The following is a 27,757-nucleotide window of genomic DNA, read 5'->3' as shown; positions in this document are numbered from 1 at the left end:
GTCATGGGAACATTTTTAACTTTTTTTTTTTTTTGCAATTTCAAAACTTGCAACTAACATGATGATATGACGTCAAAAGATGATCCAGGACACTTTAATCAGCAACATGTGTAGACAATACTTCATGTTTCCACTTGTTACCATTTTTCCAGTAGTGATCAAGTGTGGAATATTTCTATTTCAAAAATGACACTGAGGGTTGGGGCATCTTCAGATAATATACTGTATATCATTTATGGATCAAATTCACATTGGTTTGCTTTTTATTACAAATTCATGAACGAAAGGGAGACACTTTCGGCAATTGTGCGTTTTAGTTGCAATACAAAGCATCATAGAAAACAGCCGTAATGACGACAAAGGCGGACTTAAAAAAAAAATTTAAAAATTAAAAATAACAAGGAGAACCACATTAATGTACAGTACATTGCCATATAAATTTTGACCTCTTGGCTTTCTAAAATTAACAAAGTTGCTCCCTGAAGGAATTTTGCGTTGAAATAATTAATAATAGTTCCTTTATTTGATAATAATGATCAAATCGCAAGTGCTTATTTTAGTCTGTGAGTACAGAATGCAAAATTTACTACAGAAAACTTTATGAAAAAAAATGGTGCAGCAAATTATAACTGCAGCCTCACATTCTCAACTGGCAAGTAAAAAAATAAAAAATAAAAAATCCGATTTAAAAAAATAATAATAATTTGCATCTGACTTGGGGCTTTTGATTCAAAAAATTTTAAAATTCTCGTACCGCAGGTGCATTTCAATAAATTACAATAATGTTGAAACGTGGATTTATTTTAGTGGTCAATTAAAAAAAAGGTAAAATTCCACATTATTCAGATTAATTCTAAAAATAGCAAAATGCTGTTCAGCAGGCTATTTCTCCATTAAAAATTATATTTGATTGTGTAATAGTTGTATTTTTTTTTAGACCGTGAGTGTGAGCTTTTTGTAAACTGCAAGCATCACAATTATTTTTTAAAAAATAAATCATGGGATATTTCACGGTCAATCTACAGTACACGACTTTTTTTAAATTAAACAACTGAAATTAATGGAGTTTTCCCATCATATTTTAATAAACTTAGACACACCTGAATTTACTTCTCAGGTAAAATTTAGAATTTTGAGACTGGATTTACTTCATCCAATTTCGTTTGGTTCTCAATTTGCCCCTCTAAGTTTTTGTCCTGAAATGTGCTTTGTGTTTTCATATGTATTTTTTTTTAAATGATAAAATGCATGAAGTCCATTTTTTTTTTTTTTTAAACAGACCTGTCCAACTCGACATTGCACAATTGTTTTTGTCTTTTTGATGAATAAATGCAAAAAAAAAAAACCCAGCAAGTTGTGGTCCGGTGAGGTAATCTTCCTTCCTTGATCCATATTTGAAATCCAAAAAGTAAGGAAGGGGGACGGGGGGGAAGGGGGGGGTGCACGGGGTCCTTAAGTGAAGGTCCTGGCTCCACAAAACATAAGAACACTTAAACGGGTGCACCCTATAATAAGGCCAACCTCTCCGAGGCCGCAGTCAAACTGGATCCGCCTCAAAGTTTTGTGTGCATTGATTGGCCTGATAATTGAAATTTGCTAACAAGCTAGCAGGAACAAAATAATTTCTTCTGGATGTAAAAACAATTAAATACAGATTAAAAAAAAAAAACAAAAACCCACTGAGCTGGCACTACTTTTGTGGTGAAATAAATATGTGCCCTATCGTCATTGTCCCTGATGAATTCATGACACGTGCCCTCCTTGGCAGGAATGTCGGTCCAACCGATTGATTCATCCGTCAGTCAAGTGCTGAGAAAAAAAATTGGAGTTGGGGGGGAAAGGGGGGGCGGGCCTCGTTCCAGAGTGGCTGTTCTGAAATTTTAACCGAGTTCCCCCTCAGTTCACCAGCAGGACATCCTCGTATGTTGTCATCCTGACGGAAATACAACGACATGGTTTGGGTGAACGCACAAAACTGGACGCGCTGTTTTAGGTGAACAATTTATCACATTACAAAGTCACACGGTTAGCATCAGGCAGTGATTTAAAGGAGACTTATTTTTATTACCCCCAAGTGTCCAAGCAATGTCCAGCAATGCAACGAGCCGGCATTTTGGCTAACGCGAAGGAACAAAGAGCTACCTTCCCGTAGGTAAAACTTATAGAAACACACGAGTCCATTTGAGGGCGGTCCTGCCCTGAACGTCACTTCCTGCTTCTTGTCAAAAACGAATCCCTCGAGAGGATTTTCATGGCGGGAGTGACAAAATGCCATATACGTCAAAAATCGTGTTTTGTGGTGAAAAAAACGGATGGGTCCATACCGGCTGCTGTTTTTTCATTAATAACATACTAAAAATCATGCATTTCATGACAGTGGCACTTTAAGGTGGTACTGGTGGTAGTCAAAATTGAATTTCAATCGGCGGTTTATCCACTGTGTGCTCAGCAACCAGAACAGCAATGATGCGTTGTCACAACTTGTTCGCATTAAATTGCATTCCCAGCTCAGAGGAGCTCGTTACATTTATCCACTTTGCTATCAAAAGTGGTTGGACTCGTCAAAAAAATAAAATAAAATAAAATCAATGTGGAAAAAAAAAAGTGTTGTCACCTGTCACAGCAGCAGAAGAAGGAGCACGGCGATGTCTCCACGCCCCTGAACTTGCCGGAGCTCGGCGCGTCGGTGCACTCGGCGATGAAGGCGTGCAGGTCTGTAATGTGGAAGGGCTCCTGGCTTTGATGCTGCGCGACAACACACGTCACGCTGACGTTTACATTTGTTGCCAGGTTTTCATACGTAATAGACTTATAACGTTACATCATCTATAAATGAATTACCGCCTAAAGTTCCAGCAAACTTTGGTTCTTGTTATTTTTGGCACACAAAAAAGTTCCAATCTGTCCCCACACCAAAGGTTCCTGGACCACTCAAAAGTACTACCCCTGTTGTAGGCTTCATTTCGGCCCAGGTAAATCACCTCAGAACTAATAAAATAGTTTTTCCGGTCCAAACAGAAGTCTCTGCAACACGGGTGTCAAACCCAAGGCCCGGGGGCCAGATCTGGCCCGCCACATGATTTTGTGTGGCCCGCGAAGCCAAATCTAGTGTCAATTTCTGTGATTCTAGTGAAAATCTGTACCAAAATTACAAATCATCATATATATTTGGTATATATATATATATATATATATTATATCATATATCATAAATGATAAAGTTGAGATATTACAAGCATTTTTGTGTTACCAAACGTGAATAGTTGAAAAACACATTACCCTTGATTTCTGATTCCAAAAAATAGTCCATAAATTGATGATAAATATGGTGAGATGATTCAATATTTTTGTTTCGCAGTCAAATACAGTTCTACCACACAAATAAATCGTAAAAAAAAAAAAAAATCATAAGATTGTGATTTCTGCATTTTTCTTTTTAAATGTTCTCTCTCTCACAGCGGACATGTACCTACGATGAAAATTTCAGAGCCCTCCATGATTTCTAAGTGGGAGAACTTGCAATATAGCAGGGTGTTCAAATACTTATTTTCTTCACTGTAAAAAAAAAAAAAAAACAAACTGCATGACTTAAAGACAGAGGCTGAGTTTGCCGGCCCACCTTGATGGCCTCGTAGGCTCCGGTGATGAGCGCGATGAAGAGCGACAGCACCATGTAGATGAAGAGCGAGATGAAGGTGTACAGGTAGACTTGGCTGAAGAGCCAAACCAGAACGCTGCTCTCCTGCATTCCCGAGAAGGTCACGAACATGTCGTCGCCGTTGATGAGCGAGAAGAGGCATTCCGACACCATGGACAGCGAGCGGAACTGCAGCACAACACGCCACGCGGTCCGGTGAGACACGTGAAAACATGACTTTACTACCGCAGGGCGCTGTAATATTCATATTCAATATGTGGCTTTTGCTTACGGTCATGCTACCCTGAGAACGCCCGATCTCGTCAGATCTCGGAAGCTAAGCGGGTTTGGCCCCGGTTAGTACAGTCAAGCCTCGGTTTCCGAACGTCCCCGTTTATGGACAAATCGGTTTTCGAACGAAAATTTCGAGATTTTTTTCGCTTCTGTTTTCGAACGAAAATCGGTACTCCAACGCCCCCGACAAAACCCGGAAATAACAAACGTCGCGTGGCCAGACCAGCTGACCCACGACGCGCTTTGTTGCGAATTCCCACGCTGCCGAAAAAACCCGAAAACAACATAATGTGCGCGGCGCGAGCAGCTGACCCGCCCACAACGCGTTTTTTTTATTGTCAATTCAAACGCAAATTATTATGTATTGTTATTCTGTATAAGGCAGATGTGTCCCGGTAGTGACTTTTGTTTTTCTTCTTATCGAGGACGACCGTATTAACCCTCGATTGTGGCTCCAAAGAAGGCAAGTTGCTTGCTTAAAGTTATTCTACACTTTTGTTCCTAAAAAAAAAGTTTACAAGGCTGCGGGCCGAGTCGCTACAGATACGGGAATGCGCTCACAGCCTAGCCTACTCTACTACTAAAGCATACGTTTTAAGCAAAAAATAAATGTATTTCTTAAAGTATTTTATTATATAAAGTATTTGTACTCTGCAGTTAATTATCAGGAAAAGCGAAAGAAAATGCTTTAAAAAGCCCAATTTTTTAGACTTGGAACGCATTATTTCTTTTTCCATTTATTGTAATGGGAAACATGGATTCGGTTTTCGAACAAATCACTTCTCGGACCGTTTTCTCGTATGGATTGTGGTCGAGAACCGAGGCATCACTGTACTTGGGTGGGAGACCGCCTGGGAATCGCTGTAAATAGTAACCGGGAAGTGTTGTGTTCTGAGAGCTAGCAAAGCGAGTTGATGCTCCGTCTTATTACTATACCGACCATTGAGCAAACAACATAAAAATAACAATGTACAATGTTCAAGCGTGTGAGCCAGAACACACACAGGCGGAATTCGACGTGTTGGGAGGGACGTGGCGCTGACGCCGTACAATAACAGTCCCATGAAATGGACCGCAGAGATCTGAGGCTTTTCTGAGGAGTTGGTTTAGATGTAGAGAACATATAGCAGATGGCCAGACTTTTTTTTTTTTTTAACACCAAGTTATACTTCTCAAGCAGCGAAGATGCAAACTCCGGGATTGAACACCTGCGCCACCCTTATAACGTATGTTGTTGCTTTACCGTAGGAGCACGAGAGGCTATAATTTAGCGGCTAATACCCAGTAATGATTAAATGACTAATGATTAAACGCGTGCAAATTTCCCCGCTGATGAGCGAGCCTCAACTGTGACAGCCGGAGCTTTATCCTGTCAGGTTGAGGTTAAAGAAGGAAAAAATTTGGGTGCGTTTTCTCAGTTTTGGTGCAAAACAAGTCGCCATCTTGGCTTAGCTAGAATGAATGGTCTGTAATACGACGCACCGGCGACGTCAGGGGCGGAGTCAAGGATGTTTCTTTCGGTTTGGCTCTGAAAATTGGCACATATCCAGATTTTACTTGGATTTCAAATATGTTCTCTATTTTCAACTTTTGTTTTCTCTCCAATTACCGTACAAAATATATGTAATAATAATATTACTTCCCTTTGGAGGGTTTATTGTATGTATGAATTCTGAGGAGGGTCTTCCTTTAAGTTGCTTGGCCAAGGAATTGATATCGGTGAATTTTGCCGGTTACCACGCGGTTAATCTGCCCGTTAACGCGTCCCCCCCGCTCGTCGTGAGCGTCGTCATCTTGCGTCTGGCCGCACGTCTCGCTCCAAAAAAAACGGCTGGAGGTGGATTGCCGACCGTCACGCTAGTTCGCAGCTTCAAATTCAAATCAATAAAGTCGAGGTCACCTTGACGTGGTACGGTCCCAGTACGATCCAGCCGCAGAAGCAGTAACCCAGATAGATGACGGCCACGCAGCAGCAGAAGCGGATCACGTTGGGGAAGGCCGCCCGAAGGGTCACGATCAGGATCTGCACGATTACAATCCGGTGATGAATAATCTCAATTTGCAGCGAGTCGGATAACAAAAGACGAAAAGTGTCCGTGCGGCGTACGTTGTACTTCTGGAAGAAGGTGAGGTAGCGGATGACTCCCACCCACACCAAGAGGGTGGAGGTCCCTAAGAGGATCCCGCATAGATCGTAGGAAGACATGTTCTGTCAAAAGAGAGGGGAAACGATGACCTCCCGGACGTCACGCGTGACCTTTGACATTTTCCACTTACCTTGGACTCGATGCCGATCTTGATGACGCTTCCGGTGATGGTGAGGATGTCGCTGGCGATAAGGAGGATGTACCAGCCGTTAATGAACTCAAGGCGGTCGGCCCAACACACTTTGCGGTTCAGGTTCTCTTTAAAGAACTGCACGAACTCCTGGCAAAACACGGAGACGCCGTCAGCCAGGGGCGGACTATTTTTTTTTCCAAGTTGGAGCTCACCTGCTGCAGCATGACGCCTCGCAGTATGGAACGCCCGCACAGCAACAACGACAGCGTGCATATGAGCGCCACGGCGACATCGAATGCAACGCGGGTGTAATTCTGAGCTGGGGATTCAAATAACAAAACAAAATCTTTGAATGACTTTTTCTGCCCCTTCAACGTGCAACAATCTACTAAAACTTTACAAAGCGAATACATGATAATTAGCATATGGAATGTAAAGAATGAAAGAGTTATGCATCATAATTTCATGTTTTAACGACCTTCAACAGTGTGCTGTTGCCTTCTGCCGTGTGCGCTTTGGCCACCAGGGGGCCACCCAGCAGGCCTCAGAGGAGTGAAGTTTTGGTCTTGTGGCTTGTGTGTGAAGAGGATTTGTTCCGAGTCTTTTTTCTGCGTGCGCGTCGATCACACTCACCCTGCCCGGACACGCTGGGGTCTTTACACTCCTTTATGAACGCTTGGTTCTCCAGTCGTATCTTGACTTTGCCGCTGTGAGCCTTGTTGTCCAGCACGATCTACGTGACACAGACATGAGTCATTTCCTGTTCACAGTTGCGAGGTCCTGGGTTCACCGCCTGTGTGGAGTTTGCGTGTTCTCCCCGTGCCTGCGCGAGTTTCCTCCGGACACTCCGGTTTCCTCCCACAACCCAAAAACACGCAACATTAATAAATTGCCCCTAGGTGTGATTGTGAGTGCGACTGTTGTCTGTCTCCATGTGCCCTGCGATTGTTCTGGCAACCGGTTCAGGGTGTACCCCGCCTCCTGCCCCTTGACAGCTGGGATAGGCTCCGGCACTCCCCGCAAGCCTTGTGAGGATAAGCGGCTAAGAAAATGGATGGATGGATGGATGGATGAAATAACTATTAGCGATGACGCGAAGAATATACGTGACATCATGTATAATGATTATAATGCGGTGATCTGTAAATAAAGCGAATTAATAAAGAATGCCACATTGCAGGGTGCACGGTGGATCAGCAGTTAAAGTGATGGCCTCACAGTTCTGAGGACCCGGGTTCGATCCCGGCCCCGCCTGTGTGGAGCTTGCATGTTCTCCCCGCGGCTGCGTTGGTTTTCTCCGGACACTCCGGTTTCCTCCCACATTAATTTGACACTCTAAGTTGCCGCTAGGTGTGATTGTGAGTGCGACTGTTGTCTGTCTCCATGTCCCCTGCGATTGTTCTGGCAACCGGTTCAGGGTATACCCCGCCCCCTGCCAGTTGACAGATGGGATAGGCTCCAGCACTCCCCTCAACCCTCGTGAGGATAAGCAGCAAAGAAAATGAATGGCTGCCACACTTTGTGGACTTCCTGGATCAGAGACCGACGGCCGAAACTCTCAAACTATTTACATAATTGACAATTGCTCACACAAGGATGCTAGCTAGACGCCGTTTACGCTAACGTAAACAAACCCCATGAACACTTTTTTTTTTTTCTTTAACTCATCCGGGATCGAGAAAAGTACAATCTTGTTATCTCCCAGCCGCGTTCACAGAGCGTACCCAAAAACACGAGCACTACAACGGCCACCAGGACCGCGCTTCATCATTTTGTTTACATGGCCGGAGCGGCGCAGAGTCCCGGGAAAAGGTTCTGCACTCCTGCTTTTAAAAACAGTAGCGCAGGTTTCTTTAACTAGAAGGTTGGAATGTCTGCCCAGAGCAAGTCATGTGCTCACCTTGATATAAAAAGTGTAGCAGTCGGGTATCTCATTGTTGATGATGGTCTGCACGTTGATGGCCTTCAGCTGGAACTCGATCGTGACGTTGATAAACCTTGCGGGGACGACACGGGGACACGGGTTGAGTAACCTCCGTAAAGAAGTGACCCAAAAACAAACACGCAAGCCACGCGAGCCGAAGCGTGCGCGCGTCGCGCTGGTAGTGAACGTGTCGAACGCTGCCAGATAAAATCTTTGCCGTGACGGATTGAAGTGTAAAAAAAAAAAAAATAGTGAAAAATGAAGCCTTACTTGTGGAACTTGAGTGTAAAGTTCTTGTAGGAGCTGGTGAGCGGAGCGGGCTGGGGCGCAGACATTGGGTTAACTCCCACGCAGTCTAGGTAAAGTGAGGAAGAGATGGGTCCGGTTGAGTCAACATGGCAGATAACGTGATTCGTGACAATGGTGAACATCACAAACCTGGTTTCTGGGATATTTTTAGCCATAAGAAATAAAAATTGCCTTTCTAAGACAGTACACAGAAAGTTTAACGCTAGCGCCGCCGCGCTAACTCTAGCACCGCGCTAACAGGGCCAGTTAAAAAAAAGCATACTGGTAAAAGTCACTGAGACACGGCAGTAACACGCTAGTGCAGCGCTAACAGGGCCGGACCGGTAAAAGTCACTTGTTAGGCACATGTATTACACCGGTCTCACTCCTTTTCCCGCTCGAGTGCCCCCTTGCAGCCGGTTGAAAAAAATGCACAAGTTAGCCGCATCACCGCATAAACCGCAGGGTTGAAAGCGTGTGGAAAAAAGTCGCAGCTTGTAGGCCGGAAATTACGGTATTTAAAAATCTTTCAGTAAGTTGCTAACATAAATGCCAAAACCCAAATGAGGAAAATTCACTATTGAGTATAGATGGATATGAATACTGTATGAAGAGGAAGTGAATATTTATAACAAATGAAGATTATTTATAGCCCAGCTCTCTGTGGGCTCAGATACCATTTTTGTTTCCTTTGTTGCATTGACTTCCTTTTAAATTGACAAAACCTAACTCAACAATACTAACTTGTGAGAAAAGAAGCAGTTATATGGATTATATATTAATCAAATTAATGTTTTAAAAAAAGGTGAAATTACCTTACAAATGGAACAAAAAAAAAATTCTTGAGAAATGTCAAATGCTGTATTTCAGGCTCCATCAAGGGATCTTAAAGGCAACGAACCGCAGAGTCTGACAATAAATCATATTCCAGAACTAGAAAAAAACAAAAAATATGGACCTGTGACGATGAGCGGGTCGATGTTGAACGTGTCATTGGCGGGGTCGATGCGGCCCCTCTTGTAGTACTGCTGGCAGAGGGACAAAGCGCTGCCATTCACACCGACGCCGAAGACGTACGCGTAGCGGCCCACGGTGGTCTCTGGCAGGGCCAGATACTGGAACAACATGACCAGAGAGCCATGAATTCATGGCGTCCCGACACGCACGTCCATTTTCGAACGCCCTCATCTGGGGTCTACGCTGAGGTGGGCCCCATCCCCAAGAGATGGTGTTCACCCTGTTCGCCAACCTGTCGCAAGACTTAGGGAAAATCTGAATTCTCCGTTTCAAAGACCACCACAGAATTTCCCATTCAGTCACTGGAGTAACAGACTCGGTGAGACGAACCTTCTCGCGAGCTAAATGCTGACTTGTAGACGATACGTGGATTTTTTGAGGGGGATGTACCTGGTCCACAGCATAGAAGATGTGCTCGTAGACATCCTTTTGTGTGTACACGGCAAAAGAATTGTCTGACGACTCGTCAAAGTCTTTGAGGAAGAGGTACTTGAACGTCATGGTGTTCTCTTCCTTGAAGGTCACCACCACTTGGTTGCTGAGGCCGAACAGCACCAACTGCAGCGATAGCGGGAACAGGCGTGCTCGGAGACGACAGACGACAGACGAAAAATGCGACTTTTGTACCTGAGCAGTGACGACGATGATCTTGAGCAGCTGCAGGATCAGCTTGTAAGGCTTGCGACCCTTGGCGTGGTATTTGTCGCATGGGCTCATGAAGAAGTACTTCAGCTTCCTGCGAATGTCCTCCTCGCCTTGGCTGGCGCTCACAAAATGGCCCGGCACAGTGGCGGGGAAACCGTGGTTGTTGTGGATGTTGGTGTGGTTGCTGCACGGAGGTCCGTGTTCTCCGCTGCTTTCCGTCGAGCCGTAGTGGCTGTCTGGGCCGCAGTGCTTCTTGTTTTCTGGGAAAAATTAAAGAACAGCAACTCCTTAATGAGACTCCAGACCTCTGCCAAGGCCTCAGCATGTCTCTGAAATCAGGGAGCGTGGAATAATATCCTACTTAGAAGTTATCTGACGAAGTGATTTGATCGATATAAACCACACCAAATACGAGAAAAAAGACGGCAGAAACAAGTGACACTAGATTCGTTCTTTGTGAAAAGGGGGCGAGTCAGTTGATAGTTTTGCAGGCATGAGCATTTCACGGAAACGATCGTTCCGTTACCGTGTCGTTACCCAGCCTGAGAAAACACGGAACCGAAAGTCCATTTCCAAGATCTCTGGGCTTACTTTTAATAAAATTTGCCCATGTGTGGAATGTAAAACAAGTTCTCAACGAAATACAACAATCTGTATAAAACGAACCTACATGAACCCCTTTATTTTTAATGATTAAAACGCCCAGCTTTGTCAGTGTGGTTTACAAACGGCACCGGTTTCAGCTTCTGCGCTACGCATGCGCAAGGTCGAGTTATTCATATCCGGGTCACTCAAACGCTAGTCAAACATGTCGGTTGTTAAGCGTAAAAGACAAAATGCTCATGCCTGCTAAGGCTTTATTTTGAAGTACATGTAAAAACCGGTTCCCATGAGCATTATCAATGGGAAACGAAAAAATCGTTTCCCACCGTTTCCCAGGACAAAAATCAACGGAACCGAAAGATCGGTTACCATATTTGCCGAAATCCTCATGCCTGGTTTTGCATTGTTTTTTTTCTTGGGAACTTTAATAATGCTCTGTTTCATTAGCATTTCTGTTTTGTTTCAAAGATTTCTTAAACTCAACTTATGAGTTAATGCTTTAAAAAGATTAAGATTCTAGGCTTGGAACACATTGTTTCCTTTTCCATTCATTGTAATGGGAAATATTGATTCGGTTTTCGAACAAATCACTTCTCGAACCGCCTTCTCGAATGGACTGTGGTCGACAACCGAGGCTTTACTTTAAACGTAGATGAGCCAGATGCCAAATGAAGCCAGATGAAAACGGATTTAGCATAACAGCTACGACATCCATCCACGCGGACGCATTCACATAGTTGAAATTTTCTTTTTTTAAAAATGTCAGCAGTACTGAAAATAAAGCGGTGGTCCTTTACATGGCTGGTTTGCCAACGAACTCTACAGTGGATAGACCAAGCAACCCCTACAAAAACACATGGCACAACACAGGAGAGCAGTCCCTTTAGGTCCAGAGTCAACAGTTCCTTTCCATTCATAAACAAGTGACATTCGTTCGAAGACAACAATCTCCAAACTCCGGATCGGGAGAGCCGCTTGTTTTAAAAGAGGCCAACTTATGCCAAACCATAGAGGTGGTCCGCCACCCCCGTGTCAATGTCCTAAAACCTCTTCCACAAAGATGATCTCACTTATCGGTGATCAGTCTCATTGCCACCGTTCAGGTGACCGATCAGTTGGGTATGGAGGACGGTCGATTGGACTGAGCATTTTCATCAAATAAGAACATTCCTGTTGCATCAGTGTAACCATTCCGGTTTTATTACGCATTGGTCAATGTTGAGTCTAACCTAGCAACTAGTAATTCTTCTTTTTTTCCTTTCGGCTTGTCCCATTAGGGGTCACCACAGCGTGTCATCTTAGATGAACGCATATTTGTTTGGCACAGTTTTAGGGCCGGATGCCATTCCTAGCCGGGGAGAGAAGCTGACAGCACCTGGAATTCCCAGGCGGTCTCCCGTCCAAGTACTTACCAGGGGCGAACCCGCTTAGCTTTCGAGATCTGGCGAGATCGGCCGTTCTCAGGGTAGCATGCCAGTAAGCCTTAGTAACTAGTAATTCCGTACCATATTTAGCTTGTTATCAACTTAAAGGTCCACTGTCATGAAATGCATGATTTTTAGTATGTTATTAATGAAAAAAACGCAGCCAGAATGAACCCATCTGTTTTTTCACCACACAACATGATTTTGATGTATATGGCTTTTTGTCACTACCGCCATCAAAATCCTCTCCAGAAGAAGCAGGAAGTGACGTTAACAGCAACAGCGCGCTCAGGCTGGCTCATCTGTTTCTCTTAGTTTTACCTGCAGGAATGTAGCTATTTGTTCCTTCGTGTTAGCCAAAATCCCGGCTCGTTGTATTGCTGGATATTGTTTGAACACGCGGGAGGATGGATTCATTCTTCATACTTTTCAAAAAGACCGGGTTTGTCGGGAAAAATGGATTACACAGGTGCAAAGAACGAGAGCTTCTTGGGTTCCAAATGACAGGTAGGTGTCTATACAGCTACTAAAAAAAAATAATAGTTTGTGGGGGACGTAATCCTCTCAGAATGTAGCAAAAGATCCACACACGTAAGTCAGGGGTGCTAAATGTGTCGATGTACCCGTCGGCCCTGAGCACGGCTTCGGACGAGGGGCACTGCTTCGGACGGGCTGGCTCATACATACTGTCTGGGAGTCTGCTGTTAGTTAGAAGTGATCCGCATTTCATCTAAAAATGACTCGAAACGATAGGGTAATATTGCTCCGGTCACTTCACTCGATTGTGAGATGTTCTCTTCTTTGAAAAGACCTTCCGTGTCCCATAGTCGGTGGCACAGTGTGTTTTCAATGCCAAATGTCCCAGTGTGACGTAATAAACAGACGATGCACGCAATATGGCTACCACTTGGATGTCGAATGAGACTTCCGCAACTTTGCGCACGGATGACGTGCTCTCCGCTCGTATTTATTTTTTCGGACGGACATTGGAGTGAATAATGTTAGACGTATTTTTCATTACAATGTCAATTTTAGAAAGTTTATAGGCATGACACTTGACCTTTAAACATTCTGTTGACCTTTGAAGTGTGAAATAAAACTATCAAAGTTGAGTTGATAAAGCATAATCGACAATCACCTCTGATATATGAGACCTTAACATAGCCGGGTAACAATATTTTTCTTATTTTTTCATTCGGTTAGTTAGAGTCTTTAGAACTTAATGACATTTTGTGCGAATTCCTGCTCACAAAGAAGGCCACTCGTGATTTAGCCACGTCACATGGTTTTGAGCATAAGGCCAGCAAAGCAGCAGGGCCATCCAGCAACCATCCGGCCGGGCAAAAAAACAAAAGTCAGAACCGTCAACACGCGAGCTCAGAACAAACAAGATGCGCACCGCATTTGAATTTACGCTGTCATCAAGACACACAAACAGCTGATTCAACTTCCTGGATGGAAATGAGAAGTGTGTCATTGAGGGTGAATCAGCGCTAAGTGCGACCGACTTTTGCTGTCACACTGTGGACCGAAAAACAGAGGACAGAAAGCGAGTTTCTTTCGGCTTGTCCCGTTAGGGGTCGCCACGGCGTAACGGCTCAGATGAACGCTCGTATTTGTTTGGCGCAGTTTTTACGCCGGACGCCCTTCCCGACGCAACCCCTCTTGGGGAGCAGAGGCCCCGGCGAGATACGAACTCACGATGACGACAGATGAGCTAAAAACATGTCTGATCAGCTAGTAACAATTAAACTTTTCCAATTTTCTCTGTGGGAAAAAGTGGGACGCCTTTAGCAGCGGCTGCTTTTGATATGAGCGGAAAGGGGAAGTCGCCCCAGGCCCCCCGTCGCCATTTTGTACAGACCGGCAGCATCATGATAACTATGATGATCTTTTCGAGACTTCATAAAACTTCGTAAAAACGGCCTAAGTGACAGGAGTTCCCGTGCGTACGTAGCGACAGCCGTTGCGTGCCAGAGGAGAGGACAAGAATCCAAACACTTGAGATTTAACGCAGACAAAAGGCAACGAGGCCGACGTACATCTCCGATCAGGGGAGCGTGCCGATCGTCGCCGCCCGATTGAGATTGGACAAAACAGAAGCGGAACGCACGCCATGCCTCGACACACACCGTCGCTGAAGCGGAGTGTAATCCGCGCAAATATCCGGCTCTTCGGGTTCGCGAGCATATGCGGAGCGAGGTCGAGAACGGCGACCGGGCGACACGCCTGTCAATCAAAATGCTCTCCGAGCCGCTTATCGCCGCTGACCATCTCTCGTCTGGCAGCGACGCCGGCGGGCGAGCCCGAAGCCCAAACGGTACTTTTTAATAAAACTTGCAATAAAGGAAGTGCCTCGTTAAAAAGTGCTAAGCAGCCCATGCAGCTTTTTTTTTTATGGATTTTGTGTCATGTTTTAAATGATTAGGAAACTTAGTGTAAACATCTTTTGGTCAAATATCTATGGAGGTAGATTAATGCCACCAGGATTTGAATTTGAAATTTAAAGGGATCACATTTTCTATAGTTGTATTTCAGCGTAACTTTTCAATGTTAACAATTCAACTGGCTACAATTCGCTGTCTGAAATTCAACCGGCTACAATTCGGCGTCTAAAATTGACCGTCTGTCCCACCAGGCAGGGTTACTTCAGGTCAGAACCGAACAGACAGCCAATCCAGTTACCCATTCTTAGTATGTGACGTCACGTGACGAACAAAGTGGAACTGCGATTGGCTGGGTGTTTACTTTCCATTTCAAATTCAAATCTACTTCCATAAATATCTTTTTTTTTTTTTTAACTAAGAACTATATGAACTTGGTGTTGCAGTTCAAAGCTGTTTGCAGGTGTTGCTTGTTTGGTAGACTAATACAGTATATGAAAAACTTTCAGTATGATGCAATGACAAAGCAGTTATCTAAATTTATACCCAAAACGGAGAACAACATATTTCAATTTTCTTCATCTTTTTAAAAAAAAAAAAATTGAACACTACATTCATGATTGTTTTGATGAATAGTTGTATTTAGTTCTTGTTTTTACTTCCACCCCCAAGTATAGTTCTTGTCTCAGATCACGTTAAATTATGCGGATGTGCCAAAACAAACCGTGCAAGTGACTCACTTAATGGGACAAGCTGAAAGCTGCTAAAGCAGCGTGAACAACTAAATGAGCTGCGTTCAAATAAAACAAAACAAAAAAATTGTTTGAATCTACAGTTTTTAAAATAGTCAAGTACCGCATACACTCTAAGGATGTAAATAAAAATCTTCACAATGCTTAAATATTTTGTCATTAAAATGTGAATTAAAATGTAAATATATTAAATGAATCAACATTTAAAAATAGTATTGCAAGGAATCACGAGTCTGTTTCATGAGATTATTTATACAAATACTTCACATTTGTTTCACTAATAAATCTAAATCCACACACACCAATTCACAATATAAAGTTAGAAAGGGTGAGGTAGAAAACAGCACATTTTTGTATGTGCATTTTTAAAAAAAAAGAATTTAAAATGCACAAAATAACATTTTTGCAATAAAAATAAACATAGTTAAAACGTACAAAAATTTAAACGGTACTTTAAAAAATGACAGTAGGAAGTTGGTTCGATAGGGATCGCTTGCATCAATGCAATATTGGAAATTACTTCCTTTGTGTCAGTCATGAAAACAAAAGAACACCTTCTGCATTATATGACGAAAGAGAAGCAGTTTGGGAAAAAAAAGATTTAACGTTCAAATGTTTTCTGGATGACATGGACTAATATGAGGTCTTTGCAGTACCACAAAATTTAATCTGCGAAAAAAATGCTCGACAGAATGGATTAATATTAGAGTTCATCGCAGTACCATAGAATATATTCATTAAAGAAATGCAATTTAGCATGTTTGCAGTGATGTTTCCCCCTCGAGTAATATTAGTAACTAACAACTTCTCAAGATCAACTTTACCTTCTCAAACCAGACTAGTTTAGCAAGGAAATCCAAATATCATATTAATTGTAATAATACTGAATTACGAGTTGAATTATATAATCATATGTACATCTGTTTTGGCAACACCTAACTCATGTTATCCAGAAGATGACTTAGCGAAAAAGCCCAACAACAGCTGACCAGAAAGTTATTATTGACCGAACAAAATGCCGTGACACAGAAACAGACGAGTTATGACAGAAGAAGGGGGGGGAAAAATGACCATAACTGTATCTATATATACTGTACTGGTATATCAGCATGAAAACAAAGTGGGAATAAATAACAATAACACGATGAACCAAGAGTTGTGTAGATTATTTTACCTGGGCTGTCATGTTCTGTCGCTGACATATTTATGTGTAGAAATAAAAATACATATGTCCAATGGACAAAACATCGAGCTGTTTACTCTTCTTCCTGAGTTGTCCCAGTTTGTTCTCAGAGTAAGGATGGGCGGTCGGCTGAGCGACCCGTTTCCGGTCTCGGGGTGGTCACGTGATCAAAGCAGAAGTTACCGGCGAGAGGACTACAAGAAAATCTTAGATATTTTAGCGCGTGACATCAGCATGGCCGTTTAACGTGTCTCTTGGGTGGCCATATTGGAAAGGTCGATATTCCCTTATTGAAGACTGCCATCATTGAGGCGAACGCTATCTTTTCACAAAAATTTCAAATCCATATGTGCAAGAAACTCCCAATTTCCGAAATCGTAAGGGTTTTACACAACCGTGTCTATCACAATTTTCCAGCATCCATGATCTTTTATTTTTCTTGAAGTGCACACATGGATTACCTTGACCTCCCTATTTTGGCTTCACCGTCAGCACACAGTTCAAAATGGGCGTATCTAGCCGTCGATATCTATGAGGACGACTCGCAAAGCAAACAACATGGCGGCGCCTGAAAACGACGAGCGTGTCAGCAAATTCGAACTCTCTCTGGATGTTCCGTTCCCGTCGTCGCGCGAGGCCGCCATCGCTCTGCGCTCGCTGAATCCCGACCGCGAGCCCCGACGCGGAGGTATCCACAAGCGGCTGACCCTCGCCGGAAGCGTCTTGAGCGTCAAGTGGGGCGCTGACGAAGCTCGCATCCTGCGCGTGTCCGTCAACTCCTTCCTGGAGCACCTGGGCCTCGTCTTAGAGACCATGCACGCGTTCCCCACCGAGGATCGGGACCAGTCTCCTCAGAATCGACCTCGCGCACCTTCAAATGGCACACCGGATTTGGCTGGCCCCTGTTGACAATGTGGCCAATCAAATTCTTGATTTGAAGTAAACAATGCAGAGGCCCAAATAGTTTTGTCCCACGGACGACCGCCTCACTATAATTTTTTATTTTTATTATGCAGCGATACCTTGACTTGGAAGTCTCCCCCGGCCCCCCGTTTACAATCCATTTATTATACAGGACAAAACTGAGAAGACTCATGGTGTCACAGCTCACACCCAAGCATTCACGCACAGTGGGAGCAGCCAACCAGTCCTCGTGGCTCCATTGTAGGAAAATGATTGGGACTTTTACATTTAATTTCACCTGGATACAATTGTCAATAATGTGAGAAATTGTTTAGGAAATGGAAAACCCGTTGAGAAGCCGACAAAAGTAATAAAAACTGGGTGAATATTAACCCATGAAAATCAGACATTACTTTTGAACGATGGTTGAACAGATTATATTGTTTTAAAAAGTACCAAAACGGGCTAAAATTGATGTGTATTCTTAACATTTGCTTGTACAACCTTACGAGGTAATAAAAATGAATGGATGGGTGGTTGTGAAGTATTTCAGTACTTCAGACTTGCCAAAACTCCACCAGGTTGGATACGAAAGAAGGAGAAAAGGATCTACAGTTTGGCCAGACAATGAATGAAGAAAAGGGGAGAGAAGGAAGAATAGAAGAGCGAAGCGTGAATGAATGACCAGGAAGCGGCAATGATTAGGAAGGAGGAAGTTACAAAGGCACTGAACAGAATGGAAAAATAGAAAGACAGTTGGTCCTGATGACATACCAGTGGAGGCATGGAAGCAATTTGGAGAGATGGCTGTGGAGTTTTTGACCAACTTATTCAATAGAATACTACCGGGAGAGAAGATGTCAGAAGAATTGAGGAAAAGTGTACTAGTCCCCATTTTTAAGAACAAAGGCGATGTTCAGAGCTGTCGAATTGAGGAATAAAGATGATGAGCCAAGCAATGAAGTTATGGGAAAGAGTAGTGGAGGCTAGACTCAGGACAGAAGTAAGTATCTGCGAGCAACAGTATGGTTTCATGCCTAGAAAGAGTACCACAGATGCATTATTTGCCTTGAGGATGCTCGTGGAAAAGTACAGAGAAGGTCAGAAGGAGCTACATTGTGTCTGTGTGGATCTAGAGAAAGCCTATGACAGAGTACCAAGAGAGGAACTGTGGTACTGCATGCGTAAGTCTGGTGTGGCAGAGAAGTATGTTAAAATAGTACAGGACATGAGGTGAGGTGTGCCTTAGGTGTGACAGAGGAATTTAAGGTGGAGGTGGGACTGCATCAGGGATAAGCTCTGAGCCCCTTCCTGTTTGCAGTGGTAGTGGATAGGCTGACAGATGAGGTTAGCCTGGAATCCCCTTGGACCATGATGTTCGCAGATGATGTTGTCATATGCAGTGAAAGCAGGGAGCATGCAGAGGAACAATTGGAAAGATGGAGACATGCACTGGAAAGGAGAGGAATGAAGATTAGCCGAAGTAAAACAGAATATATGTGCGTGAATGAGAAAAGTAGAGGGGGAAGAGTGAGGCTACAGGGAGAAGAGATAGCGAGGGTGGACGACTTCAAATACTGTACTTGGGGTCAACAATACAGAGCAATGGAGAGTGTGGTCAGGAAGTGAAGAAACGGGTCCAAGCAGGTTGGAACAGCTGGCGAAAGGTGTCTGGTGTGTTATGTGACAGAAAAGTGGAAAAAAGGATGGAGCTGCCAGGCTAAAGAGCGAGAGGGAGACCAAAGAAAAGGCTGATGGATGTTGTGAGGGAGGACATGAGGACAGTGGGTGTTAAAGTCGAAGATGCACGAGACGGGCTTAGATGGAAAAAGATGACACGCTGTGGCGACCCCTAACTAGACAAACCGAAAGGAAAAGAAGAAGAAGAATTGCCAAAACTCCACAATGTTGACGGACTGACGCTAGTGATGGAGTTTCACCTGATGATCGATGATGTTGTGACCTTTGCACCTTGTCGGTGTTTTGGAACTTTCCGCGGGCCGAATCAATATTTGTAGCCGTGTGCTCGTTCTTCCGGGCACAAGTGCACGCACACGCGTTGGGAACAGCAGCAAATTTGGAAAGAGGCCACACGCCTGGATTTTGTCCGCCGCGCCGCCGTTCTGGGTCGTCTTTTGTCCGCTTGAGCCGAGATGGCGTCTTTTCGAGCGTCGCTCTTCGTGTTGGCGTCATCCTACTGCTTCGCTTTAATGTCGAGCAGGCCGGCAGGTACGTGTTGGATTACCCTTGCGTGCTGTTTTATTGCGTTTACATATTGCAGACACATGCAGAAAGTAAAAAAAATATGAGTATGTGAGTATTTTAAAGAAAAATAGATGTCTATGAGACCAACTGTGTTGAACAAAATGGTTGTTACAGATCCATTTGCAGTTTTTGCCTAAATTCGTCTGATCAGCATATATATTATAATAGCGTTGCGTTAAACTGCTGCAGATTTTACACCAAATTGAGTGTCATTATTTCAATATACTGTACTGCGTATACATTTTGGGACATTTCTATTTATTTTCTAATGTAAACTCTTCCCTTTGTGTCCCCCACCCCCACCCCTCGTGAAACTTTACCAGTACTACGTGATAGGATTCCTGCAACTGAATCCTGTTGTGCAACTCCTCAATCAATAGATTGTTGGCTTCTGTTTTTTTTTTTTTATTTTGTATTTTTTCCTTAATGCCAAAAATTTTACTGTCATGTTGTTTACAACGTTGGTATTTGGTTTCAAGAGCGGTTGAGAGGTCACATCTCATTGTGTGATATATATATATATATATATATATATATATATATATATATATACATATCCATCCTCTTCGCCTCTTATCCTCACGAGGGTCACGGGGAGTTCTGTAGCCTGCCCCAGCTGTCAAAGGGCAGGATGCGGGGTACACCCTGAACTGGTTGCCAGGCAATCGCACGGCACATTGAGACAAACAGCCGCACTCAAAATAACACCTAGGGGCAATTTAGAGTGTCCAATTAACGTTGCATGTTTTGGGGATGTGGGAGGAAACCGGAGTGTCCGGAGCAAAACCCACGCAGGCACGGGGAGAACATGCAAACTCCACACAGCCGGGGCCGGGATTGAACCTGGGACCTCAGAACTATGAGGCCAATGCTTTTGTACCTCGGTTTTCGAGGGTTTTGGGATACGGCAATGCACTCCCAGCCAAGCATACTCTACTAGGCTAAAGCATACATTTTAAGCAAAAAATACATGTTTATTAAATGATTTATTATATAAAGTATTTAAACTATACATGTATACTACTATTATTATTATTATTATGTATACTACAACTACTATGCAGTTAATTATAAGGAAAAGCTATTTTAAAAAATTCACTTGAAAATATTTTTTAGGCTTGGAATGCATAATTTAATTTTCCATTCATTGTAATGGGAAAATGTGCTTTGGTTTTCGAACATTTTGGTTTTCAACCAGCCAGATTGTTTCTGAGAACCAAGGCACCATTGTGTGTGTATATATATAATAAACTAACAAAGAAATCAGACAAATTTGACATTGTTAGCATTCAAACGGAGCGACATCCAGCGACTACAGCACAGTTCCACCCTTGAGTAACAACTGCAGAACTGGTTTAACGTAGATCAAAGAGTGACCTTTTATTTTGAGTCTTTGAGCAGACAAGGATACCCACCCTCCTAAAATTGTAAAAACAAAAAAAGGGTCCTAATCAGCCTGCCGTCCACTGAACCTGTCTAGATACATAATTCATTCACCCGTGCATTTTTTTTTTTTTTTTTTACAGCGCTTCTCTTCCTTACAGGTGAGCTGGATTGATGAGAGCTATGTAGCTACCGGTAACTAGCGAGATAGCTACTACTAACTACTGACTAAGCTAATTAGCTGCCTGGTGAAGCTAGCTTGGATTTACACTGAGATGGTGCAAAACAGACCACCGCCATGGGATCTTGGTTAAAACGTGCCATTTTAAGCTAAAAAGGAACATTTTGGGAACTGCTTTTTCTGCGTCGACTTCGACCCGTAATATGGGGGGGCGTAACAAAACTGTGGAACAAGGTTTAGGTGGTATGACGGGTGAGGGAGGGGCAAAGTCGGTTGGTGGAAGTAGGAAGTTTAGCAACTGATTGTTACTGATATAGAACTAGACTGGATGACATCCGTGACTCTCAACCAGAAAGGAAGGCGAGACTAAGGCGCGACCGACTGGCACTGAAAAGATTTCAACTTTAGATAATGTCGAGACCTTTTTTTAGGAGAGTTTCCGTTTTCTCCCTCATTGATTTCATGACTTTAGGGGTGAACCAGGACTTGGTATCAGACGCTGACTTGCCTTTTCATCTTGTTTCCTGTTAGGTGTCCACCTGCGGAGCATGCGCAACTTCATCCATGCAGTGCAACAGGTGGAAGAGACCAACCCGGGTCTTTCCCCTTTGGCGCTGGTCAGGGCCCTGCGCAGGACCGCCGGCCACGACGACGCCATGACGATCCACTTCCTGGGTGCTTCTAACAACCTCACCGACGCGATGGAGCTGGAGACGGCCATCCTCAACGCCTCGTCCTTCAGCTTCTTTGACAAGGCCGTCCACCACATCGTGACGGACAGCGGCGAGGAGCGAGGCGTGGCGCTCGCCCCGGACGGCACCACCGTCGCCCTGGCGCCTTTGCTGCTGGGAATCGAATCCGGACTCAAAGCCAAGCAGGAAGCCACCTCGGCCGTTGCGCTCTTTCCGCTCACTTTGGGAAGGACGCTCGGGTTATCCTTCCTCAGCCTCCAGGACATCCCGGCATCTCGTCGGCTGGGGCCGGACGGGTGTTGGGACAGCGTGGAACGCCCCAAGGTCTTCAAACTATCCAGGCCCGCCACTTTGGCCACCGACGCAGTTATTCACGGCGGTATGGACGGCATAATACTGGCCACAGACATCATCCAACTACCCAAATCTGAGGAGCCACATGCTCTTAGTGAGATCCTGAAGGAATATTACAGTTTTACCCTGCACGCGGGCCAGGGTCTTGATGCCTTGTCCAAACACATTAGTCCAAAGCGAAGGGAGCTCTCCCGAGCTATTCTGGAACCGCTTGACCTTCGGAAGGAGGTGATGGACACCCTCGCGCTGGTCTGGAGGTTGGAGAAGACGGAGTGGATCGCTCTGGACACTGGAGTCAACGAGACGGTGAAGGAAGGATTAGAGGCATTTGTGCACAAATACTGGGGTATTTAAGATCAAACCAAAGTCTTGCCCTAACCTTTTCCCTGACACTAACCTCAGACCGAATCCTAACACTCTTAACTCAGACCACTTGCCCGAGGTTCTACCAATTCCATCTCCTCAGCCTTTTTTCGAAATCTTAATCCAACCCGTCTTTTTCCTTTTCCAAGGTGAACTAACCTTTATTTCCCTTCTAACCATAAGACAAAATATTTTTTAACATTTGCTGGGACATTTGCTTCAGTAGCCTTTGTTTACAATTACAGAGGTCAAACGTTTCCTGTAGTTGTTCACCAGGTTTGCACACACTGCGGGAGGGGTTTTGGCACACTCCTCCACGCAGATCTTCTCTCTAGATCAGACGGGTTTCTGGGCTGTCGCTGAGAAACACGGAGTTTCAGCTCCCTCCAAAGAGTAGTCCGCCTTTCGCCCGAAGCTAGCTGGGATAAGCTCCGGCTTTCCCGCCACCCTTGTAAGGATAAGTGGCTTGGATAATGACATGACATAATATTACCTTTACACAACAAATAAAGGGATAACTGGTTTTGAAATCAGAAGACAAGGATAATCGTTCATTCAAGTATTGTTGAAGTTACGTTAGATCAGGGCTGAGCAACCTTTTTTAGGCTGAGGGCTACTTCGTGAGCACCGATCATATCAAGGGGCTACGTGACCTGTTTGCGACAAATTTCAGACTCAATTCATTACGCGTACATAAAATATTTTTGTTTTCATTTATTGTAGTAAGTGACATTCCAGTTATTTTACATTTTTAATTCACATAAGCAAGTTAGATTCAGAATTTAAAGCACAAATAATAGTAACAATTTGTGGGCTACGGTATTTTTAGAACATACCTCGCGGGCGCCTTATATGGTCCTCGCGGGCTACCATATGCCCGCGGGCACCGCGTCGGTGACCCCTGCTTTCGATAAACGCTTTAGTAACAGTAAAATGCAACATCTCCACATTATCTTTACTGTGAAAATCTTGGAATTTGAGCACAGATTTAAGCAAAAAAAAAAAAAAAAAAATACATTCGCAGAAGTTGGCGAACATGATTTTTTTTTTCGCGGGCCACATATGGCTCCGAGGTCTTAAGTTTGACACCTATGCCTTAACCTAACCGCTACTACAAACGGATTCACAATCCATCATCACTCCTCCCATTTATGGACCGTTTGTTGATCAGTGAAAATTTAGCTAACAGCTAAGCATGAAATTGTACTCGTAAATGTTTTGGTGTTGAAATCTGCGCACCTTCTGCATAAAACCCAAGGGGCCTTTTTTTTTTTTTTCTTCTACAGATTGTCCTCAAATCATCTCCCGCTGCCAGTGGAGGGCGAAGGCTCCCAAGGGAACCCCCATCCCGCTGTCTTTGCCCCTGGGCTTCGTCTACGTTCACCACACGTACGAGCCCTCGCAGCCCTGCCTGACCTTCGCGACGTGCTCCCGGGACATGCGCGCCATGCAGCGCTTCCACCAGGACGTCCGCAACTGGAGCGATATCGGATACAGGTGACTCGGGTTTCCCTTGTTGCTCAATCATTTGATAGACCGTTAGAATTTATCTATCTTCGCCGCTTATCCTCACGAGGGTCGCGGGGAGTGCTGGAGCCTATCCCAGCTGTCAAGGAGCCGGGGTACACCCTGAACTGGTTGCCAGCCAATCGCAGGACACACGCAGACAAACAACCACACTCAGAATCACACCAACGGGCAATTTAGCGTGTCCAATGAGTGTTGCATGTTTTTTGGGATGCGGGAGGAAACCAGAGAGCCCGAAGGTAACCCACGTAGGCACGGGGAGAACATGCAAACTCCACACATGTGGGTCTGGGATTGAACCCGGGACCTCAGAACTGTGAGGCCAACGCCTTACCAGCTGACCTACCATGCTGCCTTGATTAATCCCAGCGCCCACTTGTGTGGAGTTTGCATGTTCTCCCCGTGCCTGCGTGGGTTTTCTCCGGGCACTCCGGTTTCCTCCCACATCCCAAAAACTAATTGGACACTCTAAATTGCCCCTAGGTGTGATTGTGAGTGCCTCGATGTGCCCTGCGATTAGCTGGCGACCAGTTCAGGGTGTACCCCGCCTCCAGCCCGTTGGTAGCTGGGATAGGCTCCAGCACTGCCGTGAGCGTTGTGAGGATAAGCAGCAGAGAAAGAAAATGGATGGATGGATGCTCCTAATCAAATGGTTTTTAAATTTTTTTTGTTGGTATAAATACTACACAGTATTGAAAACAAATGTAGTACAATTTCACTCCACACTTTAAGTTTTCATGGCACAGTATTATGATATTGTATTTTCTATACATTTTACAAATGCCAATGTTTGCAAGTGTTCAATCGCGTTTCGTCATGTTTTTAATTTTTTCAAGAGAATTACTCTTTGTGTATTTAAAACACAGGGACCGAGGGCAAGATCCGGCCCACCGTATCATTTTACGTGGTCCGCAAAAGCAAATCATTTGCTTGAACCGCCATGATTCTTGCTAAAACCTAAATTCAATTGTCATTAGGAATAAATATTTACGTTTTTTTGTTACTAAACCAATTTTTACAGTACGGTAACCGGAACAATACTTACAGGTACAAAGTACTACCCTCGACTTTTGATTTCAAAAGTCGTCATCCATCGATTTGTTGTCTATGTTATAATATCAGGCGGCGAGTCAAAATTGATTTCAAAATCACAACGGCCCTCTGAGAGAAACGCTATGTTGATGCATCAGCACACAGGCTAACAATTAGCATCCAGGTGGTGGTGCTAATCTTGAAGCAATGGACATTTGAACATAGATGAAGCAACGTGTAGAAAGAAAATGTAATCACGCTTAACAGGCGTATAGTGAAGAATGACCAATATTACCGCCGTACTGAGAAGCCCAGAGAGGAGCTCAGACTTCCCGACAGGCTGAGGAGTGGCACTTCCATTCATTTCAACGGGAAAAGACGATTTGAGATGCGAGTCATTTGTGTTGCGAATGTGCTTCAGGACCAAATTCAAGTCGCACCACGAGGCACCACCGGACCTTTGTGGTCTATTTATAAGCCAGATTTTCATCTCCCGTGGGCCGGGTCTGTAGGTCTGAGGTTCCGATCGCAAGCAGGTTGCGTGTTTCACGCTGACGCGTTCTCTCCCGCCAGCTTCGTGGTGGGCTCGGACGGTTACGTCTACGAAGGCCGGGGCTGGAACCTCCTCGGGACGCACACGCGGGGACACAACAGCCTCGGCTACGGCGTGTCCGTCGTCGGCAACTACACGTCGGCTCTCCCGTCGCGTCACGCCACGGGGCTCCTGCGCCGCCGCTTGACGCGCTGCGCGGTGGGCGGAGGGCGGCTCGTGGCTGACTACGGCGTGCGGGCCCACAGGCAGATGGTCAACTACACTTCCTGCCCCGGGGACGCCTTCTTTAACGAAATCACGCGCTGGGACCATTTCAGACACTGAGCCTCTGCAGTATCTGCGTCATAAAAATTCACGACACCCCCCGAAGAAAAAACATCATCATTTGTTATTTCGGTTTCGTGACATGTCAAAGTGTTCCACAATCTGTTCTATTGTTTTGCGCTTCCGGGCCACCGTACAATACACAAAAAGAGGCTGCTGTTTTCCGGCGGCTTACTAAAGACAAAAGTGAAAGTATAAATTTGAAGCGTGAAAGTGAAAGTGCTCAAGAATCGATTTCATTTTTCAAGTATGACTTTCACTTGCCATACTTGAATTTTGTTCACGGAATATTTAGAATATTATATGGTATTTTATTCTACACTTCAATGTTCTTTTGGGGGGGGGGGGAGAATGTTATACAACAATATTTTATAATATATAATGAACTTTATTCTGTATGCTTAAATGTTTGCTGCCATACTGCAATTCTACTTTTCCTTCCTCTCACAAGATAAAATTTTCCCTTTATTTTCACTTCATTCTCCTTATTTCTCTCATTATTTATAAACTACTTAGGAAAAAAAAATCTCATAAGACGAGGACCCCCCCTTATAATAGTTTGACTTTATTTTTTTCAATTATTTTTCAAATATCAAAATAAATGCTTGTAATAGAGTTTAAAGGAGTTCATTGTAAAATTAGAACTTTAAAAAAATCATTCCAACTTTTTAAAAAAATTGAGCATCATTCCTCAATATATTCCATAATATTCTTCTATATTTTTACCTATATTCTTGTAAAGGGTTAGGGTTACCTTAATATTTTTGTAAAATGAAAACGTCCTCATAATACACATTTTCATCATATGATATGGCACTGTCGCCGACGGTGCCTTTAGATTGGCAGACTGGGATGGTGGTCCCCCTTTTTAAGAAGGGGGACCGGAGGGGGTGTTCCAACTGAAGGGGGATCGTACTCCTGAGCCTCCCTGGAAAGGTGGATTTAGGGGTGCTGGAGAAGAGGGTACGAGTACGAAGTCCAATCTCGGATTCAGGAGGAGCAATGTGGTTTTCGTCCTGGCCGTGCAACAGTGGGGAAGTTCTACACCCTCGGCAGGGTCTTCGAGGGGAATTCCAATCTCGGATTCAGGAGGAGCGATGTGGTTTTCAGTCCTGGCCACGGAACAGTATATGAATATTAAAGCGCCATGCAGTAATACTATGATTTTCCCCCATAATATTGCAAATTTGTTCAAATTTTTTTAGGTTAAAAAAAAAAAGTTTGACTATTCTGGACTATCTTTTTAGCTTGCTTCTACAATAACACCCCCATCCCCAAAAATCAACTTTATTTTTATGAATTTTAAAATGCCATCCAGTAACACTATGATTTTCCCCCATAATATTACAAATTTATTCACCTTTTTTAGGTTAAAAAAAAAAAAGTTTGACTATTCTGTCCTCTTTTTAGCTTGCATCGACAATAACAGCCCCCCCCAAAATCAACTTTATTTTTATGACTATTACAACGCCATCCAGTAATACTATGATTTTCCCCCATAATATTACAAATTTATTCACATTTTTTTTTAGGTTTAAAAAAAGTTTGACTATTCTATACTCTTTTTAGCTTGCTTCTACAATAACAGCACCCCCCCAAAAAAAAAATCAACTTTATTTTTATGAATATTAAAATGCCATCCAGTAATACTATGATTTTCCCCCATAATATTACAAATTTATTCACATTTTTTTAGGTAAAAAAAAAAAACAAAAAACTGACTATTCTGTACTCTTTTTAGATTGCGTC

The 27,757-nt window shown here is 43.8% G+C and overlaps 4 protein-coding genes across 5 annotated transcripts in view; 3 read left to right on the top strand and 1 right to left on the bottom strand.

Annotated features, from left to right (window-relative positions):
• Nucleotides 1-27,757, top strand: part of LOC133506351 (lysozyme g-like) — a 69,749-nt gene that overhangs the window by 27,708 nt on the left and 14,284 nt on the right. The window lies entirely within an intron of this gene.
• On the bottom strand, nt 79-16,618 carry LOC133506423 (mucolipin-1-like). Of its 2 annotated transcripts, XM_061830555.1 has the most exons (14): nt 16,423-16,618; nt 10,068-10,345; nt 9,831-9,998; nt 9,382-9,538; nt 8,406-8,490; nt 8,112-8,208; nt 6,845-6,944; nt 6,424-6,530; nt 6,209-6,358; nt 6,039-6,140; nt 5,832-5,954; nt 3,620-3,826; nt 2,615-2,745; nt 79-1,933 (listed from the first exon to the last, which is right to left on the bottom strand). In XM_061830555.1, the coding sequence occupies exons 1-14, from the start codon at nt 16,448-16,450 to the stop codon at nt 1,897-1,899; spliced, it is 1,770 nt and encodes a 589-aa protein (XP_061686539.1). In that variant the 5' UTR covers nt 16,451-16,618; the 3' UTR covers nt 79-1,896. The 2 variants fall into 2 exon arrangements, with proteins under 2 accessions (XP_061686539.1, XP_061686538.1); XM_061830554.1 differs by having other exon boundaries at nt 5,832-6,140.
• LOC133506424 (EKC/KEOPS complex subunit Lage3) lies at nt 16,810-18,155 on the top strand. The gene has a single exon (XM_061830556.1). It carries the CDS (start codon nt 16,963-16,965, stop codon nt 17,338-17,340), a length of 378 nt encoding a protein of 125 aa, XP_061686540.1. The 5' UTR covers nt 16,810-16,962; the 3' UTR covers nt 17,341-18,155.
• On the top strand, nt 21,102-26,482 carry pglyrp2 (peptidoglycan recognition protein 2). The gene is made up of 3 exons (XM_061830401.1): nt 21,102-22,555; nt 23,859-24,069; nt 25,705-26,482. The coding sequence occupies exons 1-3, from the start codon at nt 21,712-21,714 to the stop codon at nt 26,006-26,008; spliced, it is 1,359 nt and encodes a 452-aa protein (XP_061686385.1). The 5' UTR covers nt 21,102-21,711; the 3' UTR covers nt 26,009-26,482.

The sequence above is a fragment of the Syngnathoides biaculeatus genome, chromosome 9 (genome assembly GCF_019802595.1).
Source record: "Syngnathoides biaculeatus isolate LvHL_M chromosome 9, ASM1980259v1, whole genome shotgun sequence".
Lineage (NCBI taxonomy): Eukaryota > Metazoa > Chordata > Actinopteri > Syngnathiformes > Syngnathidae > Syngnathoides > Syngnathoides biaculeatus.
This window is presented reverse-complemented; position numbering and strand designations above follow the sequence as displayed.

What these genes read in the sequence shown, in the direction of transcription:
- LOC133506423 (XM_061830554.1), bottom strand. Translation starts at nt 16,450, where the DNA reads ATGTCAGCGACAGAACATGACAGCCCAG. An exon ending in CGACCCGCTCATCGTCACAG is followed by an intron (nt 8,491 to 9,381) that starts GTCCATATTTTT and finishes CACTTTACCTAG; the next exon opens with ACTGCGTGGGAGTTAACCCA. An exon ending in TGGGACCGTACCACGTCAAG is followed by an intron (nt 3,827 to 5,831) that starts GTGACCTCGACT and finishes GTTGTGCTGCAG; the next exon opens with TTCCGCTCGCTGTCCATGGT.
- LOC133506424 (XM_061830556.1), top strand. Translation starts at nt 16,963, where the DNA reads ATGAGGACGACTCGCAAAGCAAACAACATGGCGGCGCCTGAAAACGAC.
- pglyrp2 (XM_061830401.1), top strand. Translation starts at nt 21,712, where the DNA reads ATGCGCAACTTCATCCATGCAGTGCAACAGGTGGAAGAGACCAACCCG. An exon ending in ATTTGTGCACAAATACTGGG is followed by an intron (nt 22,556 to 23,858) that starts GTATTTAAGATC and finishes TTTCTTCTACAG; the next exon opens with ATTGTCCTCAAATCATCTCC. An exon ending in TGGAGCGATATCGGATACAG is followed by an intron (nt 24,070 to 25,704) that starts GTGACTCGGGTT and finishes CTCTCCCGCCAG; the next exon opens with CTTCGTGGTGGGCTCGGACG.